This window comes from Vombatus ursinus, unplaced genomic scaffold, assembly GCF_900497805.2.
Source record: "Vombatus ursinus unplaced genomic scaffold, bare-nosed wombat genome assembly UNPS02014308.1, whole genome shotgun sequence".
In the NCBI taxonomy this organism is placed as follows: Eukaryota; Metazoa; Chordata; class Mammalia; order Diprotodontia; family Vombatidae; genus Vombatus; species Vombatus ursinus.
In genome coordinates, this window is record NW_020954086.1 from 37722 (window position 1) to 57492 (window position 19771).

Genomic DNA, 19771 nt, shown 5'->3' on the forward strand with positions numbered 1-19771 from the left:
ATGTGTGTATGTGTTATATGTGCATGTGTGAATATGTGTGTATGTGTCTATATGTGTGTGTAGATGTGTATGTGTGTGTATATGTGTGTATGTGTGCAGATGTGTGTGTATGTGTGTATGTGTGCAGATGTGTGTGTATGTGTGTATGTGTATGTGTGCAGATGTGTGTGTATGTGTGTATGTGTGCAGATGTGTGTGTATGTGTGTATGTGTGTATGTGTGTGTATGTGTGTATGTGTGTGTATGTGTGTATATGTGTGGGTGTATGTGTGTGTATGTGTGTTATATGTGTGTGTATGTGTTATATGTGTATATGTGTGTGTGTATGTGTGTGTGTGTGTGTGTGTGTGTGTGTGTGTGTGCAAGCTTTTTTCCCTCTCTCATCAGACCAAGTTGGGTTGGCTACATCCCCAGGGTTGTCTTTCAGGGGATACTTTTCTCCATCATCCCTTCTGTGTGTTCCTTTGTCCTCAGCCCAACTTCTCTCATCAGATTGAATGTAGGCATGGGTTTCTGCCTTACAGTGTAACTCTGTGCGTGTGTGTGTGTGTGTGCATGACCACATTTCTTCCTACTCCCATCTCTACCTGTCTCTGACTCCATCTGGACCTTCCCTGCCAGGTCACCTGTACTTGTCCCTACGAATCTGGGAGGAGAAGTAGGGGACGGATGAGAAGACGCTGCTGCCATGCCAGTCTCTTGTCGCCCCTCAGCCTGATGCCGGAGTCCTTGGTCCCCTCTCATGCTCTCCTTTGGCATCTGGCAGCCTCTCCTGAGCTGCCTTTGAGCGTCTCCATGTTTCCACAGCCCTGAGTCTCCCTCGCTCCCTCCCTCTTAGTTCCTTGGTTCCTCTCCTCCCTCCCTTTATCCCTCTGCCCAGCGACGAGGGGCATCAGGGCCCTCCATTATGGATTCCTCCCTTTATCTCACTGCTTCCCTTCTACCACTTTTTTCCTCTTCTAGCCCTCCTGCTGTTGCCGTGCACACACACACCCCTCCATCTCTGTCCCCATCTTTTGTCTGCATTCTTGCAGCTGTCTCTCTGACCCTCACCTGCTGCCTCACTCCTTTTCTCTCTTTTCCTCCACAGACACTTGACTGTATGGCCTTCGGTCTTCTCCTAGCTCTGCCCCCTTCTTCCCAACATTGCCCGCATTGATGCTTTCTCCCCGTCCCTATGAAGAAGAAATGCAGAGAGACACCAACAGTCTTGGAGAGACATGGAGCAAAAGAAACAGTCACACACACACACAGGAGAGAGATAGGTTGGGTCAGAAAGACAGTGTGGGGACACACAATCAGGCATTCTCCACTGGAATCCCAGCCTTGGATGGGATGGATGTCCTGGGGGGCTTTGGGCTGATCCCTGACCCCTGAGGACCTGATTTCCTCTTCCACAAAATAAAGGGGTTGAATGGTCTCTAAGGGTCCTTCCGGCTGCTACTCTGATTCCAAGGTATGGATGGATGGATCCTTTTCTTTTACCAGGGATGCCAAAGGAGTCACACAGACAAAGATACACACACACACACACACACACACACACACACACACACTCAAAAGACCTCCCCCTTTCCCTACCTTCAAACCTCTATTTAAGCTCCGCTCCCAAGTGGTAGAATGGACACTGTACTGGGGACACAAGCAGGAAGGGACCTTTAGGCTCATCTGCTCTGATGCTTTCACTTTCCAGTTGAGGAAACAGAGGCACATAGAGGGACAGGGATAAGCTCAAGGGATAAGCTCATACAGATCAGAAACGGTCTGTAGACAACAGACCCAACCCTTGTCTCTTCTCTCTGAGCCTCAGTCCCTTCAGCTTAAAGTGAAGGGGTTGGTCTCAAAGAATTCTTCCATCTTTCGCATTCTCTGATACTGTGTTGGGGGTGGGGATGGGGCAGCCCCAAGCCCATCCCCATCCCGGTAATTGTGGGAGATGACTTCACTAATCACCTTGTCTTCTGGGTTTGAGGCCTGGGGAAGGAGAGGTCTCGTGTAGCTTTTCTCTCTCTCTCTCTCTCTCTCTCTCTCTCTCTCTCTCTCACTCTCTCATGAATTTTGCATTTCTCTCTATTTTTCATGACAAAAAAATTTTTTTACTTTTTCTTTTTTTTTTTAAAGTAATTACAGAGCAGGGTAGTCATCGACACACACCTCCCTTCAGTATCAAAAAAGTCTATGGAGCAGGTTTGGGGAAGGGAAGGATTTTGGTGGGGGGGGCTGGGGACTGGGGCTCCCCCCTCCTCCCAACCAATGGGCAAGGTGGGCTAGGCCAGGGCTTGGAGCTTAGCATGTGGTAGGGACCAGGCCAGGGGTAGGAGGAGCTCAGGTGATTCTGTCTGTCTTTTCGGATTGGAGGGAGGGGAAGGCATCAAACTGCAAAAATGAACCATAAAAGGGGGTTGTTGGGGGATGGGGTGGGGGGAGAGGGCCCCTCAAAAAAGCTCTCCCCTTGAAGGTCGGCAGGGCTTGGGGATGGTGGATTGGGGGAGGCGGGGAGGGTGAGGAAAGACCTGGAAGGATTTGGCAACCTCTTCCAAACCCCACATCCCCTGGTGCTATAGAGAGGGTGGGGGCGGCTATGGTAGAATCCCCCAACGAGGTCCAGTCCCGATGTAACTACCATCCCCTTCTCTCCCACAACACTCCCATCCCTACCAGGGCTTCCCACTCTGGGGGAGTCAGGGATGCAAACCAGGGATCAAATGGTCAGGGTGCCCCCTTCCCCCCCCTCCCCTTCCCTGCAGGGCGTCGGGAGGGTTTCACGTCCCAGAGGACAGGGGCGGGGGTGGGTGAAGGGTCCAAGGGTCCAAGATCACGCCTCCCCCCCTCGAGGGGGGGATTGGGGGGCGTCTGCTGTCCCCAGCCGTGTTCCCCCACCCCGACGAAGTCCCCTCCGCGCCAGGGAGCTGCCCCGGGTAACCCAGGGCCTCAGATCTGTGTCTCTTGCACATTCTCCTTGGAGCTGCTCTTGAAGAGCAAAGGTTCGTGGATGGAGTTGAGCCCGGGGGGCCCCTTGCCTCCACAGCCCCCGCCACCCGGGTTGCTGCTGTAATGGGCCTTGAAGGCCGCGGCCACATAGTGGTGGTGGTTGAGATGGTCACGCTCCAGGGCGGGCAGGGCCAAGTGGCTGTCCCCGCCCCCGCCCACGCCGGCCACGGCGGCGGCCGCGGCCACGGACACGGCGGAGGCGGCGGGCAGCTCGTCCTCCACGTTGATGATCTCCACGGTGCGGGTGGGGCCGTGGTGCTTGTGCAGCTGATGCTGCTTGCGAAGCTTGTAGAAGGCGACCAGCATGACGGCGGCCATGAAGGTGATGGCCACGAAGCAGCCGATGATGATCTTGGTGGTCTTCATGACGTCGTCCAGGTCTTTGAGGGTGTTCTCGGTCACGTCCGTGATGGGGACCGTGAACGCCTTCTCGGTGGGGCGGGAGGACCTCGGGGCAGGCGCCGTGGTGGAGGACGAGGCGGGCCCTCCCGCCTCGCCGGGGCCTCGGGGCCCGCCCCAGCCGCCGTCCGTCGTGGGCCCGGGAGGTTCCTTCTCCGTCCCTCGGGGCAGGAGGATCTCGTCGCCAGACTGCGTCTCCAGCGTCTCCACGGTCACCGTGGTGAAGTACGTGTAGCCTCCCCCGCCCGAGCCCCCGGGCCCGCCGGGCCCCCCCGCCCCCACGGGGTCCACGGCCGAGACGTTGAGGGTGGCGGAAGCCGTGGTATTGCCGGCCGAGTTCGTCACCATGCACGTATACTGGCCCGTGTCCTGGACGGTGACGTTGGTGAAGTTGAGGGTCCCGTCGTGCAGGACCGAGATGCGGACCCGGTACGAGCCGTGGGTCATCAGGGTCCCGTTGGGGGTCAGCCAGTTGACGGAGGTCATGGAAGTGCCCGTGCGGCACTTGAGCTCGGCCGCCATGCCCTCGGTGACGTTGAGGTCCGTGGGCGGCTCCACGATGACGGGGGCGTAGCAGGTGAAGTGCGACTGGTCCAGCTCGCCGATGTAGCGGCCCTTGAGGCCGGCGGGGGCGTGGCAGCGCGCGCAGCACGTGGTGTTGCTGGGCACCGTCTCCTTGAGCCACCAGCTAAGCCAGAGCACGTCACAATTGCAGTGCCACGGGTTGTGGTTGAGGTGCACGCGCTCCAGCCGGTGCAGGGGCGTGAAGAGGTCGTGGGGGAGGGACATCAGGTTGTTGTGGGACAGGTTGAGCTCCTCCAGGGACTTGAGGTCGTCGAAGGCGTTGCGCTCGATGGTGCCCACCTGGGCGTGCATCAGCCAGAGTTTGCGCAGGCTGGTGAGGCCCTGGAAGGAGCCCGGCCGGATCAGGTCCAGCCGGTTGCCGGACAGCTCGAGCTCCTCGAGCCGCACCAGCGCCGTCAGGTTGGGGATGTCCTTCAGGTTGCACATGCCCAGGTTGAGGTAGCGCAGGTTGACCAGCCCCTCGAAGGCGGCCTCCGAGATGTACTCGAGGCGCTTGAGCTCCCCCAGGTCCAGCCGCCGCAGCGACGGCACCCGGTTGAAGGCGTACGAGGGGATGCTCTCGATGGGATTGTTACGCAGCCACAGCTCCCGCAGCTTGGACAGGTACTCGAAGGCCTGCGTGGGCACCGTGGTCAGCCGGTTGTCAAAGAGCTCCAGGGTGTTGAGGCTGGGCAGGCCGTTGAAGGCACCCACCTCGATCTTCCGCACCAGATTCTTGCTCAGCTGAAGGATCTCCAGGTGACGCAGGTGTTTAAAGGTATCGGTCCGGATCACCTGGAGGGGAAGGGTTGGAAAGCCAGTTAGGACATGCTCTCCCCTGGGGCCCTGGCGGCGTTCCTCATTCCCTCCCTCCCTCAGGAAGCCTTCCCTGGGATGCTCCCGGCTCCCTCGCCCGATCTCACAGCCTTCCTGACCGACCTTGTGCATCTCCTAATCTACATCGTCTGGGACTGTCTAGGGACAGGGGCAGAGGGCACAGGACCCAGCTCTGCTACTGATGCCATCTGGGCATCTCAGTTTCCTCAATCAAACAAGCCTGTACTAGGTGGTTTCTAAGACCCCTTCCGGCTGGATATCCCCGGCTTCTCCGTGCGGATCACAGGATTACAGGCGCAGAAGGCGCCTTGGTAGCGAATGTCTTATTTAACAGAAGAAGAAAGGAAGGCCGGACGAAGGTGGAGAGGCTGGCTCAAGGGCATCTGGACACTCGGAGCTAGCACCTGATCCTGAGCCTCTGCCTCCAGGCCCAGTGCTCTTCACAAGATGGCTCCGGGGGCCTGGAAGTGCTCGGGGGTCAAGGACTGCCTGTACCTTTGGGTTGTCCCCAAGGAGCAAGCACAGGGCCCGGCTAGGGTTTGTTGGAGGAATTAATGAATGGCAGAGAGCTGACTTTCCTATGGAGTAAGGTGTTTGCAGAGCACTTTGTATCCAGATCTCAGGTAATGGAAGACTTCTTCCCATTTTACAGATGATGACGCTGAGGCTTAGTGACTTGCCCAAGATCGCACTGCCAACAAATGATGAGGTAGGAGTGACAGCCCCAGCCCCTACCACACAAATACCAGATTGTTAGTTCTCAAGGTGGGGGTCACTTGTGGTACAACTAGGAAGTCCTGATGAGCGATGGGGTGATCAGACAGAGGACCTGGCTTAGCAAGGGATACACGGCATGGCACCCAGGATGACACAGGAAGAGAAGGGGAAAAGACAGGGCAGGCAGCCCTTCACTAGCCCTTAATGGAACCTTTCTGAGATTCCAGAAGAACCAAGCCTGAGAGGTGGGGGCATGGTAAGTCAAGTGGAGACTGAAGACATTGTGTATTCTTGGCCCTGAAGCTGGGCAGTGACGGCAAAATTGGGCTCTCATCCAGCCTTTCCTAACTCCCCTCTAAAAGCAAACTGGCACAAAGGAAGGGTGAGAAAACATGGGAATGTGCACTCAGGGGCTGGAAGGGACTGAGGACGCCACTCGAGTAGTCCAGTCTGCTAATCTTACCCAGGAGACACTGAGCCCCAGAAAACGGAAGTGATTCACCTCAGGCCACAGAGATGAACTTGGAGATCTGGTCCAATGATCTCATGCACAAGGGAAAGTGACTTACTGAGTATTAGCCCCAGGTCTAGCCCGACCCCTCCCTGAGCCATGAATACCCACCACCAGCTCTAATTTGCTCAACCTCTTGAAACACCCATCACTTTGTTCATCTCTAAAATGGGGATAACAGCATATCACTTCCTTCCCTCAATGCAGCTGTTGATGAAATGGTGCAGCATGTGAAGGGCTCATGCCCAGTGGGCTGGATTCAGCAGCAGGTGAGCCTTGAGCTCAGGGCTCACCTCAAGCATCTTCTGCTCCCTAGGGCTGCTCTTACTAACCCTCTCAGGCCTTCTGGTCCCAGGTGGCCCAGACCCTTGGTAACTAGAATTCTAGCATCTTAGAAGCTCAAAGCAGGAAGGAACTTAAGAGAGATCCCAGTTCAATTTACACATGAAAAGGAATCCTCTCCACAACATCTCTGCTTGAAGACCTACAGTGACAGGGAGCTCATTACCTACCAAGGCAGCCCATCCCACTTCTGGAGAGCTCTCTTTGTGAGGAAGTCCTTCCCGAGGTAGAGCCCAAATCTGCCTCCCTGTGAATTCCAACTATCACTGCTCAGAGGTCTGCTCTGGAGCTGAGCAGAATCAGCTCTGCCGGACCTCTTTTCCCATGTGACAAGCCCTCCCAATCCTTGGAGGGTTCACAAGTGGAAGGCTTTGGACCTTGGGGAGCAGTACAGGAAGCTGGGCAGAGCCAGGATGGGAGGCTGGGTCATCATCGGGTCATGGAAGGGGCCAGAGAGGCTCAACCCCTGCAGCCCTAGAGTCCCGAAAACCGCTCAAGGCCATGCAGGGCCTCAGCGGCAGGAATCTAACACTGAGTCAGGCCACTCCACATGGACATCCTGCCTGATGACAGCTCCTTCAGCTGCCCCTCTGATGGCCTGGCTTTGGTCAGCCTCTGCTTCTCTAGGTCCTTCCTTACAATGACCCTAGCAGTAGACCCAGCATCCTCTGGAGGGTGACCCTAAAGTTGTCCAAGTACCCTCTAGATGTAATTTTCTGAAACTGAGGGCAGCATTTCAGATAAATAGCAGTAGATAATAGATTATTAGATTAGAGGACATAATCTCGTAAAGGCAGCTGGTGGCACAGTGCCCAGAGTGCTGGGCCTGCAGTCAAGAAAACCCAAGTTCAAATCCAACCTCAGACACTTACCCCTGTGTGAGCCTGGCCAAGTTACTTAACCACTGTTTGCCTCAGTTTCCCCAACTGTATAACGGGGATAATCACAGCACCTACTTCCCAGAGTTGTTGTGAGGACCAAATGAGATATTTTTGGGGGAAGCACTAAGCTCAGTGCCTGGCACATGGTGGGCACTGGATAAATGTTGATTCCCTTCCTCTTGGGTCTCTTCTGGGTCTGAATCTTTACAATCCAATGGCTAGGCTCCCCAGCCTGGGCAGTGGGCTTCTGCTATTACAACCTGAATTCTGCTTACCTACTTACTTGGAGAGTGTCTGGGGTGGGAGAGGTCAGCAGTGATCACTTGGGGGGGTGCAGGCACGACGCCAGGCTGGGGCCAGGCTGGGATCATGCCACTTACCATAACCCTATCAATGAACTAGGGTGATTCACCAGGAGGTGAACAAGGCAGGACCCTATGAAGGGGAGACAGGTCGGGGAGAGAGGAGATCTGGAAGCGAGAAAGACCCACTGGAAATAAAAAGCTAGGTTTTATCCCTGGATGACTCTGTCTCTGGGGCTCCATTTCTTCATCTGTCAATCCAGGGGGTTAAACTACATCATGTGAAAAGTAGCATGGCCCTGGGACAGAGAGCTGGATCTGGATCAGGAAGAACTGGGTTCAAATCCTGCCGTAGACACTTCTTAGCTATCTGACCTTGGGGAAATCACTTAACATTTGTAGGCCTCAGTTTCCTCGTCTGTAAAATGGGGGTTTGGTATCTATTAGTATCTAATAATTGTACTATTATTTAGCCCCTACCTCATAGGGTTACTGTGAGTCTCATTGGAGAAAAATGGATAGAAAGAGTTTTGCAAGCCTGAAAGCATCACAGACATGTTAGTTCTCCCCATCCCTGAGGGCCCTTCCAATCCAACATTCAAGGACTAGGAGGGTGTTTGGGGAAGAAGGCTCAGTGCAGGCCTGGCAGGGAGATAACCTGGGGATCTCAGGGCTTCCCATGGGCTGAGCCTCAGTAGGTCTCACTTGCAGATGGGCTCACGTGGAGATTTGCTTAAACCAGGACATGCTGCATCTGCCACAGCTTTTGGCTACAGCATCCTATCTTCAGAGAGATGCTGCAATCTCACTCAGCACTGGAGGGGTCTCAGCGGTCATCTTGTCTGAACTTTGACCAACAGGAACTTATCTATAAGTGCATGCATGGCATAGTGGAAAAATATTTGACCGGGAGATAGGAAACCTGGGTACAAAGACTATCTTTGACATTTATACCAGTTGTGAGACCCTGGTTAAGTCACTTACCTCCTGAAGCCTCAGTTTTCTCATCTATAAAATGTGGATAAATTAGGGTTTATTCTATCCAGGCCCATGGCATTGTAAGGAAAATGCTTTGGGAGCCTTGAAGTAATATACATTATATATGTGTGTGTGTGTGTGTGTGTGCGTGTGTGTGTGTGTATTCATATCCATATCCACCTTTATTGTTGTTTGGTTGTTTCAGCTGTGTCTGACTCTCCATGACCCCATGTAGGGTTTTCTTGGCATAGATACTGAAGTGGTTTGCCGTTTCCTTCTCCAGCTCATTTTACAGATGAGGAAACTGAAGCAAAGAGGGTGAAATGACTTGCCCAGGGTCACACAGCTAGTGTCTGAGGTTGGATTTGAACTCAGGTCTTCCTGACTCCCAGGCCAGCACTCTCTCCAGCTGTCTCATATGTTAGCGCACAGAGCATGATGGTCAACTCTAGCCCCCAAATCTTTTTCACAAGTCCTACTGTTGAGTTAGGCATTTTGCGTCCATGTACGAGTAAGGTTGATTTCTTGACCCCAGATGGAAGACTTTCTTTCCATTTGTCCCTATTGAATTTCTTTTTCTTAGATTTAGGTATGAGCTCTAGCTTGCCAAAGTCTTTTTGGATTCTGATGCGATTATCCAGGCGGTTAGCTTTGTGTCATCTGCAAATTTGATGATGAGCATATCCTCACATCCCTTGGTCCAAATCACTGGTAAATCATTCACTCAAGTGAAGGATTTTACATTTATTCACATTAAACTTTATCTTATTGGATTTTGCTTGTCACTGTGGTCTGCTGAGATCTTTTTTGGGTCCTGATTCTAGCATCCAATTCAATATAACTCAACAAACATTTATCATAAACCAGCAAATGCCATGCTGGATACAGGAGATATGACAAAGAAAAAAAACTCAACTCTTTCTGAGCTCAAGGAGCTAATAACCCATTAGACCGGGAGCTCCTTGAAGAGGACAGAGACTGTCTTTTGCCTTTCTTTGTATCCCCAGGGCTTAGCACAGGGCACAGGACACATAGTAGGTGCTTAATAAATGCTTGTTGTAATGAGATGCATATGAATGGACATGATCCCAGAGAGATATTATGGGGCCATCGTATGGATGCAGATATTTCTAACTGTGCCTTCCTTCTGAGATCATCTTACTTTTACTCAATAAACACCTTGGTTGTATACGTTTGTTTGCTTCTTATCTCTCCCATTAGACTGTAGCTTCCTTGAGAGCAGAGACTGTCTTGCCTTTCTTTGTATCCCCAGGGCTTAGCCAGGGCACAGGACACATAATAGGTGCTTAATAAACACACATGTTGATAGGGATATGCCTTTGTTATATCAAAGAACTGGAAACAAAGGGGGTGCCTTTCCACTGGGGAATATTTGCTGAACAAGTGATCATATATGAATGTAATGGAATATTAAGAAATAATGAAAGGGACAATTTCAGAGAATCCTGGGAAGACGTATCTGAACTGATGCAGAGGGAAGCTGAGCAGAACGGGAGGACGCTTCATACTACAATAAGAACATGGGAAAGACAAACACCTTGGAAAGCCTTAAGACCTCTGATAAAGGCAAGGATCAAGTAGGACGCTAAAGGGCCATCTCCTGAGAGAGAAGAGGAGGACTCTAGACGCAGAAAGGACATGAAATTTTGGACAAGGTCAATGAGAGAATGTTTTGCTTTACTACGAATATCTGACACAAGGGCTGTGTGTGTGTGTGTGTGTGTGTGTGTGTGTGTGTGTGTGTGTGTGTTCCAGTTTGGTGGGCGGTCCGAAGGAGAAGAGGGATAGGGTAGCAACACTTTTTTAAAAGCACAAAAAAAGTATATTATGAGGTGGAACAAGAATCTAGGCATGGTGTTCTAAGAAATTGAAGGAGGGAGAGATGATTTTCAGCTGGGAGGAAGAGGGAAGGCTTCCTGGAGGTACCTGAACTGAACCTTGAAGAAAGAGCAGGATTACCCATGGTATCATGAAAAAAGTACCATCTTGGAGTCAGAAGAACTAAGATTGAGTCCAGTCTTGGATACTTTTCTAGCTTTGTGCCCTGAGTCACATAACCTTGCTGTTTCTCAGTTTTCTCATTTGAAAAATCAAAATAAAATTAATTGTATCACCTATATCCTTGGGTTGTTGTGAGGAAAGCACCATTTAAATATGAATTATGATCACTGCAGATGAAAATGAGAGAATCTTCATGTATGGATATGGGAGAAGGTAAGACAAGACAAAGAAATATTCTGTTGTGTGAGTGAAGGGGACTGTGGAGGGCTTTAAATGGCAGGCTAAGTTTGTATTTTGTGTTCGAGGTAAAAAGGGGCCATTGAGGGATTAGGGGCTGGCCACTGCTGTGCATTCATTCCTGTAGCTGTGTGGCAGATGAAGTGCCTGAGATCCAGGAAGCCAAGTTGAAGGTTATTACAATGGTCCAGGGAGAGGTGATGAATGCTGAGTCTAATGTGTTGGCTCTGTGAGTGAGAGAGAAAGGGCTGTGAGAGTACTGGAGGGTTGAAATGACAGGATCTGAGCACTCAGGGATGATGAGACGTGAGAGAGAGTGAAAGCCCCAGCTTCCATTAAGGAGAGAGTTGGGAGCAGGGGCAGGTCCAAGACAGAACAGGAGGCTGCCTATGCTTTCCTCCAACTCACTGATAAAATTGTAAATGATCTTCTTTTCCTTATAAACACACTCTGGCTAAATTCAACTATGCCTCAGAACTGGAAGGGGAAAGTTACTCAAATGTCCAATCAAGTGACCCTGGGAGTTGCAGCGAAGGCTTGTGGGTATGATGAAAACAGCAATCCTGGTGAGTCAGATCCAAGGAAAGGGGAACATCTCCCCTAGGCCTCCCCAAATCTGGCCCCAAATGCCTCTCTTTAGGGAAGTCTCTCCAGACTGATGTCACCCAGGTTAGCATCCCAGCTTCAGTGATCACCCCTCCCAGGGGAAAAATATAAGCTAAATTAACTAGAGGAGCTAGAAGCCAGGACCCTTGGATCTCCACTTCTTCAGAGATGTCTATCTCATTCTCTTTGCCTCAGTTTTACCCTTGATGGGTGTGGGAGAGAGACCTTTGGCAGGGCAGGGCAGGGTAGGGGTGAGGATTTGGAGACTTTCTTGGCATCCTTTGTCCTTCTAACCTGGGGCTAGAGCAGAGGATAAAACAAGGGGTTTAAAAAAAGATAGTCAGAGAGAGGGAGTAAGCAAAAGTCACAAGGGAAGGGAGAGAAAGGGAGCAGGTATGTCCATATTTCTCCAATATGAGGAAGGGGAGCCCTGGGAAAGTCGATTCACCTCTCCAATTGGGCTCTCCCATTGTCTAACTCTTAAGCTGCTGAGAAGGTGCTGACCAGCATGGGCAGAGGACATTCCTCACCAAGGGGAAATCCTCACTTACCCAATTAAAAAAAACCCAAATTAGACGCTGGTTAGGGAGCACCTAGCTGCTGTGAGGGATCACCTGGTGCATGTGAACTGTATCTCAAGGGCCTGAAAAAGCCTGTGAGTGGGATGCCTGAATCTCTGTAAGAGAGATCTCTGAAAGATCATGGAGAATATGCAAGAAGTGGGAGCCCAGGCCTGGAGAGAAACAATGGTATCATGGTTTTCAAAAGAGAATGGAGGCTGAGAACTACTGACCCGGAACCTGCTTTGGTCACCTGGGAAAATTCTAGACCATTTGATTAAAGGGTAGAGAACAGCTGGAAAGGGAAGTAGTGAGAAGGAAAAGCCAGCATGCATTCATCAAGGACATGCCAGACTGATCTTAATTCCTTTTGTAACCAGTGGCCCTTCTTGTTGGAGTTGGAGAAGGAGGAGAGGGGAAGACAGAGACAGAGAGAGACAGAGTCAGAGTGAAACAAAGGGGCAGAGCCAGAGAAAGATCGAGACAGAGATACAGAGATCAACAGGGAGAGAGAGGGAGAGAGAGATTGGCAGAAGAATTTCTGATGATCTTGGCTCAGGAAACTCATTTTCATTGCCCCTTTATCCTGGGATGCAGACTTTCAATAGGACAAAAAGATGCTCTCTACCTTTCATCATCCCTTTTTCATTGTTACTGTTTTTCTTCTGCTTCACCTGGATTCAGATTTCTGGAAGAGCAAGGGAGCAGCCAGTGGCCAGAGCACATGGAGAGGCTTGGACCCCAGAACCAGAAGTAGCTAGGAACAATAGCACCAAGGGAACCAGAAATTTGTGCGAATGGAAAATATTCTCATCCTGAAGCAAAGCCTTGAAGCCCAGGAGCCTTGAGAAGACAACGTTGAGAGCTGCTGGGGCTGCTGGGATCATGAAGTGGAGGAGCTGATTTCTCCTTTAGCCTGTGATTCTGGAATGGAGTTTAAATGCCTAGCTTCCTCATCCTTTTCCATGAGCTGTGCACAGGTCTGAAGATCAGAAAGAACTGGGAGGAAGGTTGGGGGATGACAGAAGGTGACTGTGTTCTGTTTATTTTTCTCTTCATTTTATTCTATGTACAATAAATTAGGTGATTACAGCACACGGAGTCTCTGAATTCACGGGGCAGGGAACCCAGACATGTTGGGGGCTCAAGAGCTAGTTACAGAGAGTAGATTTTGTATTTTAATATTTTGAGCAATATTCCATATCCCCTAGATTAAATTCAGACCAGACCATTGAGAGAGAAATCCAAGCTGTTTAGTACCACCTCCGCAGTGTGGGTTTGGCAGGTATTTGCAGAATGAGGGTCCCCTGGGGGGGACCAATAGTTAGTAGTGCAGTCTCTTAGGAGAGCGTTATCTCCCACATATGTCCGAGGACCTCCTGGTGAACAATTCATATATTGCACTCCCTTGCTGGATATGTAGTACAATGACATGTTGTCTTTCTGGAAACTTAACAAAAGCAGCTCTGGAGCTACACAACCCCAGGGTCTGAGATCAGATGTCACAGTCACAGTCTAGACAGGTACCTAGTGTCAGATGTCACACTTTTTGGACTAGGTAATTAGAAATGGCAGATTAAGGGAATGAATGGAAGTAGCTTAATTAGATTTCATCTAAGTATTTCACAGAATCTCTCATACTATTATTTTTCTTAACAAGGTGGAGAAATGTGGCTTAGAGACAGCTCATTTATATGGATTTGGAACTGATTAAAAGGTCAGATCCAAAGAGCAGACATTAATTGGACAATGTCATCTCGGAAAGAGGTTTCCAGTGGAGTGCCCTAGGAATCTGGGCTTGATACTAGGTTGTTTTATCAATACGTTTGTTGACGGCAAAGAGAACATGCTAATCAAAGTTGCAGATGAAAAATAAAATTGGGAATGAAAGCTAACATGTTGGATGATAGAGTAAAGATCTTGACAGGCTAGAACAATGGACTGAATCTAATAAGATGAAGTTTAATAGCGATGAACAGCCCTACATTTGTGTTCCAAAAGTCATCTTCACATGTTGTACAAGTTAGTGGAGGTCAGGGCTAGACGACAATTTGTGTGAAAATGGTCTGGGAATTTGAGTGGGCCAACCATGTGGTATGGTCAGAAGAGCTGATGCAATCTTGGACTACCCTGAGAGAGGACCGGTCTCCAGGGCATAAGAAGCAAAGCTCCATCACCCTCTGCCATGGTCAGGCAATGTCTGGAGCACCAGCTCTAGTTCTGAGAGTCATATTTTTGGAGAATGTTGACAAGTTAGAAAGTGTCGTGAAGACCGTGACTGGTCAGGGGACTGTGACATTTGAGAACTGGCTAAAGAACTGGGGATGCTGAGCTTGGAGAAGACAGGCCTCACTTAGCAGGAGACACAATAGCTGTTTTCAAATCTCTGAAAGGTTGTCATTTTGAAAGCAGTTGGACTCATTCTGCTTCACTCGAGGGCAGGACGAGGGGCGATGGGTGGAAGCTGCAAAGAAGCAGGTCTAGGCTCCAATCTAAGTAAAATATTTGCTCCTAGCACTCAGCGCTGTCCAGGGACAGAATGAGCTGCCGCAGGAGGCAGGGACTTCCCCCGTCACCGGAGGACTTCCAGAGAATGCTGGTTGACCAGTCACTGGGGGAGGGGCAGCATTTACAGGCTGGACTAACCAGCCTGGGAGGTCTCCTTGCACTCAGATTCTGTGTGACGGGTTTGGGGAGAGGACAGAAGGGGACATAGTTAGGAAGGAGGAGGGGGGGAGGGGAGTAATGCTATCCATGGCAATCTGTCTCGTGCTTTGAGTTTCCAAAGTGGTTTCCACACCTTTTCTCAGTTTATCATCCCAGCTCTGGGGGGTAGGCACTATGGGCATAGTCATCCTTACCTGAAATGTTGTAATAATCACATTATCTATCTTTCCTGTGGGGAGTACGAAAGGACATTGTGTAATTCAGGTGTTAAAGTGAAATACTAATGCCCACTATTGCTTCAGGTGATGTCATCTGCTCCCCCGGGGATTCAGGATCATCTCTGCAGATAACGCCGAGATTTACATGTCTAGTTCTGCTCTCTGCCCTGAGCCCAGTCAGACACATCCGGCTGCACAGCTCATGAGCACGGCAAGGTCAACATGCCCCGGGTGGGCAGTTCCCCCTGCGTGGGAATCCAGGAGCTTTCCCCACTCAACCCAGTCCTTTTCCAATCTTCCCTGTTTCTCTTGAGGGTCCTAGGTTTGCATCTTCAGTCATCCTTGACTCCTCCCTCCCCCATCAGCTGTTAAGTAGCACTTCCTGTCCTCTCCCGTCTCCACAAGCCCTTCTCTCCCCTTACCTGGATCACTGCACTAGCTTCCAATGTGCTTTCCCCCAAGCCTAGTCTGCTTATCACCAACCCTCCACACAACTGCCAAACTAATCTTCCTGATGCACCAGCTTGACCATGTTACTACCTTAAACATCTCCAATGTCTTCGGGGGCTCTAGGACAAAATACAAATTCTTAAGCCTGGCATTTAAAGCGCCACCCCCTCCCCTTTCCAGATATTTCAAGAACTCTACATTCCAGACAAGCTGGCCTATCTGCTGGCCTCTGAACACAGTATTCCACCTACTACCACTAAGTCCTCACCTACACATGCCTAGAATCCTTAGCTTCCTTCAAAGTCCAAGTTGGGTGCTGTCTGCAATGGATGGAAGGAATAAAAGAAGGAAGGGAAGGAAGGAGGGAAGAAGGAAGGAAGGGAGGGAGGGAGAGAAGAAAAGAGGAAGAGAGAGAAGGAGGAAGGGAAGAGGAAAGGAAGGGAGAGATAAAGGAAGAAAGGGAAGGAGGGAAGGAGTGGAGAAGGAAAGAGGGAAGGAAAGGAAGGAAGGAAAAAAGAAGGGAAGAGAGGGGGAGGAAGGGAAGAGAGAAGGAAAGAAGGAAGGAAGGAAACAATTTATTAAGTACCTATTACGTGCCAGGTATTTTGCTAAACACACAAATATTATCTCATTTGATCCTCACAACAACCCTGCAAAGTAAGTGCTGTTTTATTTCCATTTTACTGTTGAAGAAACTGAGGCAAACAGAGGTTAAATAATTAGCCCAGGGTCACACAGCTGGTAAGTGTCTGAGGCCAGATCTGAACTGCGGTCTTCCTGAGCCCAGGCCCAGCGCTCTCTCCACTGTCTCACCTAGCCACCTCCAGCAGCAAACCTTTCCAAATGTGCCTCCTAGTTCTCAGAGCTCACATTCCACGTTCAAATCGTCTTGGCCCTGGCCACACGAAAGGGCCTTGAGAAGAGCAGCACGGCCACGTCTGGGCAGCAGTTGCTGGCCTTCCTAGAGATGGATCACATTCTGCACAGTCACCGGCGCCCCCAGCAATCGTCAGTCAGCCCAACAGTTGGTGAGTGGAGCCTGGGAGGAGGCCTTGCCCACCCGAGGTCATCACAGACCTTCCGAGTCCTCCCCCATCCCCAGCCCTCCGTCTCTCACGCCATCCGCGCCTGGGACACAAGGAGGCATGCAGCAGCGTCTGGAGAGTTGCCTCGATTTTGATGAATTGGATCCCCCGGGGCCCCAGTCCTTTGTGATTAGACCTGCCCAGCCCTGGGCTCTCCTGGTAGAACCCACCCCGCTAACTCTGGCTGAGGGAGGAGGCGACCTCCCATAAGGGGCCCTGCTGGTTCCTATAACCACAGCCTGTCCTGATGACTTCTGACTTGGACATAGGTCGGCTCCTGAAGCCCGCCTCGGAGGCGTGTGGCTGCATTGGACGTGACTCTTTACCGTGAGGGCAGGAGCCTCTACACGGATGAGGCCACGTCCCCGGCTCAGAACTGACCCATGGCTCCTCGTGGCCGATAGAGAAAAGTTCTGGTTCCTGGTATCGAGTGCCAGGCCTGCCATGATCTGGAGCTGGAAGGGGCCTGAGGGGACATTGTGTTTAATGCCGCCTCTTATTTAACCAGTGATGGTATGAGGGCGAGGCCGTGGCCTGGATCATAGAGAGAGTAAATATGAGGTGGGATTTGAACCCAAATCTTCTCACCCAAAATGGGTTCTCTCCCCAATTCCAGGTCCCAGATTCTCAACCTCTGGGTCATCTTTGACACCTCACTCTCCTTCATCCCACATGTCCAACCTAGGGCAAAGTCTTGTAGGTTGTCCTTTCATGACACCTCATATTTGTCCCCTTCACTCCACACACATAGCCACCCCCTTGTTCAGGCCCTGAACTATCATGCTAACTGCCCAACTGGCCTCCTTGCCCCAAGCCTGTTCTCCCTCCCCCCCGCCCATCCACCCTCCATACAATGGCCAATGTGATATTCCTAGAGCCCATGTCTGACCTTGATGCAACATGGCTCAGAACACTCCAGTAGCCCCCCAACACCCTCCCTGGCATCTGCATCCCCCAAAAGTTTATGGCATAGCCCTCTCCTTTGCACACCCTACATTCCAGGAGAACTGGCCTTCCTCCTATTTATCACACATGACATTCCATCGCCACACCTTTGCCAAGGCTGTCCTCCATGCCAGGAATGCTGTCCTTCCTCACTGGCCTGTCAGAATTTCCAGCTTTCTTCTAAGCTCTGCCTGACAGTTCAGGTGCTGCCTCCTCTGTGAGACCCTTCTGACCCCCCACCCCCACCCCACCTCCCAGCTACTCCTCTCAATGATTTACTATTACCTTTGGACACATTTTGTTACCTCCTTATAGGAATACAGGTGGGTCCCCAACAGAATGTAAGCTCCTTGTGGCAAGGGTTTATTGTGTTTCTCTTTCTATCCTCAGTGCCTAGTACAGGACCTGGTATGTAGTAGACGCTTAATAATTGCTTGCTGCTAGATAACAATATTTAACAGTTACTAATGCTGTCTTCATTGCCATATCCAGTGGCCTCTTCTCCATCCTCATTCACCTTGGCCTCTCTGCAGCCTCTGGCACCATTAATCACCCTCTCCTCCGTGGCACTGTCTATCTCTAGGTTTTGGGGGCATCGCTTTCTCCTGGTTCTCTGGTCTCTTTTGCCACACATTCATCCAGGTCCTGCCAGTGACCACAGCTGTCCCTCAGGGCTCTGTCTTGGGCCCTCTCCTCTTCTCCTTCTACATTCTTTGTTGATTTATGACCCAGGGCTCTTTCACATCCTGAGCTTTCTTGGTCTAGCAAAAAGAATCATTTTACCAAGATCTGACCTGTACCCATTGCCTGGAATGCCACTCATTCTTTTCCATTGATCCAAACCTTAGTCATTCCTTAAGGCCTCCCTTGCTCCAGTCTTCCTTCCCGGCAGCCCTAGGCTTACAGGTGCACTCTCCCTGCCCTCCCGCTTGCCTTCACCCCTTATTCCCTCTGCCATGTATCTTTCTCGTTGATTGTAATGAATAATTGTGCCTCATCGAGCACATTAATATATGCAATCTCATTAAATTCTCACACAATCCTGTGAGGGACATAGTGCAATTATCGCTCCCATTTCACAGATGAAAAAATGGAAATAAAAAGTTTTCGTGCTTTGTCCAAGTGTTTTGAGCCAAAGAAGTGGCCAAGTCAGGCCTCAAACTCAGGTCTTCTGACTCCAACCCCAGGGCTCTTCATTATACCACACTTGTAAGACCTGGGTTCAAATCCTGTCTATGCTGATTTCTAGCTATGGGAAGTTGGGGCAACTCTCTGAACCTCTATTTACTCAGCTACAAAATGGAGGCAGTGAACCAGCCAATGTTTGGGGTCCCTTCCTGCTCCAAGCCCTGTAAGCAACACTGTAATATTTTGTCCTTTTTCCTTTTCTAACTGGGTTATTATGTGTCCCCCTAGTTACATTGCCAGTCTCAGGGACCACATCTTTCCCTTTGTATGGAAAAATTAGAGAGCCTTGGGGATTGCCAAAGGCTTTATGAGCAAGGTCCCCACAATGAGCCTGGGAGGTTAAGGGTTACAGGCATCGTCCCCCACTTTATAGAGAAGGTCCAGTGTTAGCACAGCTGTTTCAGAAGCAGGATTTGAACCCAGGTTTTCCTGACTCCCAGTTCAGCATTCTCTCCACTACACTAATGCCTCTTCTCTAACTATTCTCCAGTGTCCAGTCCATAAGAAGTGCTTGATAAACATGAATTTCACATGCTTGGCCGAGGAGCATGTTTACAAATTGTATCCTTGTGGGCAGCACAATATAGATGCATGACCCCTGAGCTAGGAGTTGGGAGAACTGGACCCTAACTCAGTGTGTAACCTTGGGCAAACCAATTTGTCTTGGTGGGACTCAGTTTCCTCAACTCTAAAATGAGAATTCCTTTACCTTTTAATTTCTAACGTCATTCTAGTTCAAAACAGGTGTGATTTTATGAGCTTCCATGGTGTGGTGGAGTGTCAATTTACAGTCAGAAGATGTAAGTTCAAATCCTCCTGTGACATCTCACTATCTCTGTCACTCTGGACAAGTCACTTAATGTCCATCAGCTTCAGCTTCTTCATCTGTTAACTTCTTGGTGGCTCCTTCAGGGCTGAATCTATGATACTCGGAGCCTAGAGAATTTTTTGTCACAGAGTAGACTCAAACAGAAAGTGCTATGTTGGTCCCCACTGAAATAGGGGTGAGTTGACCAGGCAAGGATTGAGCCTTGGACCGTAGTCCATGATGTGGACTCAAGGACCAACCACCTTTCGGTGAAAGGTGATTTGTCAGCACAGATCTGGAGGACTACAGTGTTACAGCTCTGCCTGGTAACAATGAATCACCGAGATGAGATAGTTCAGAGAAACCAGATAACGTTTCAATGGTGCCTAATCAGAAGGCAGGCCATTTGTCCAATGCCTCCGGAGGGTTGGTTTGGGGCTGTGTGAAGGGGAGGATAGATCAA

At 50.4% G+C, this 19771-nt stretch overlaps 1 protein-coding gene across 1 annotated transcript in view; it reads right to left on the bottom strand.

The window, feature by feature from the left end:
• Positions 1–2897: 2897 nt before the first annotated feature.
• LRRC4B (leucine rich repeat containing 4B) overlaps positions 2898–19771 on the bottom strand; it is a 33505-nt gene continuing 16631 nt past the window's right edge. The window contains exon 3 of the mRNA XM_027860893.1: positions 2898–4749. Within this exon, the coding sequence (XP_027716694.1) occupies positions 2932–4749 (1818 nt within the window). The 3' untranslated portion in view covers positions 2898–2931. The remainder of the gene's footprint in view (positions 4750–19771) is intronic.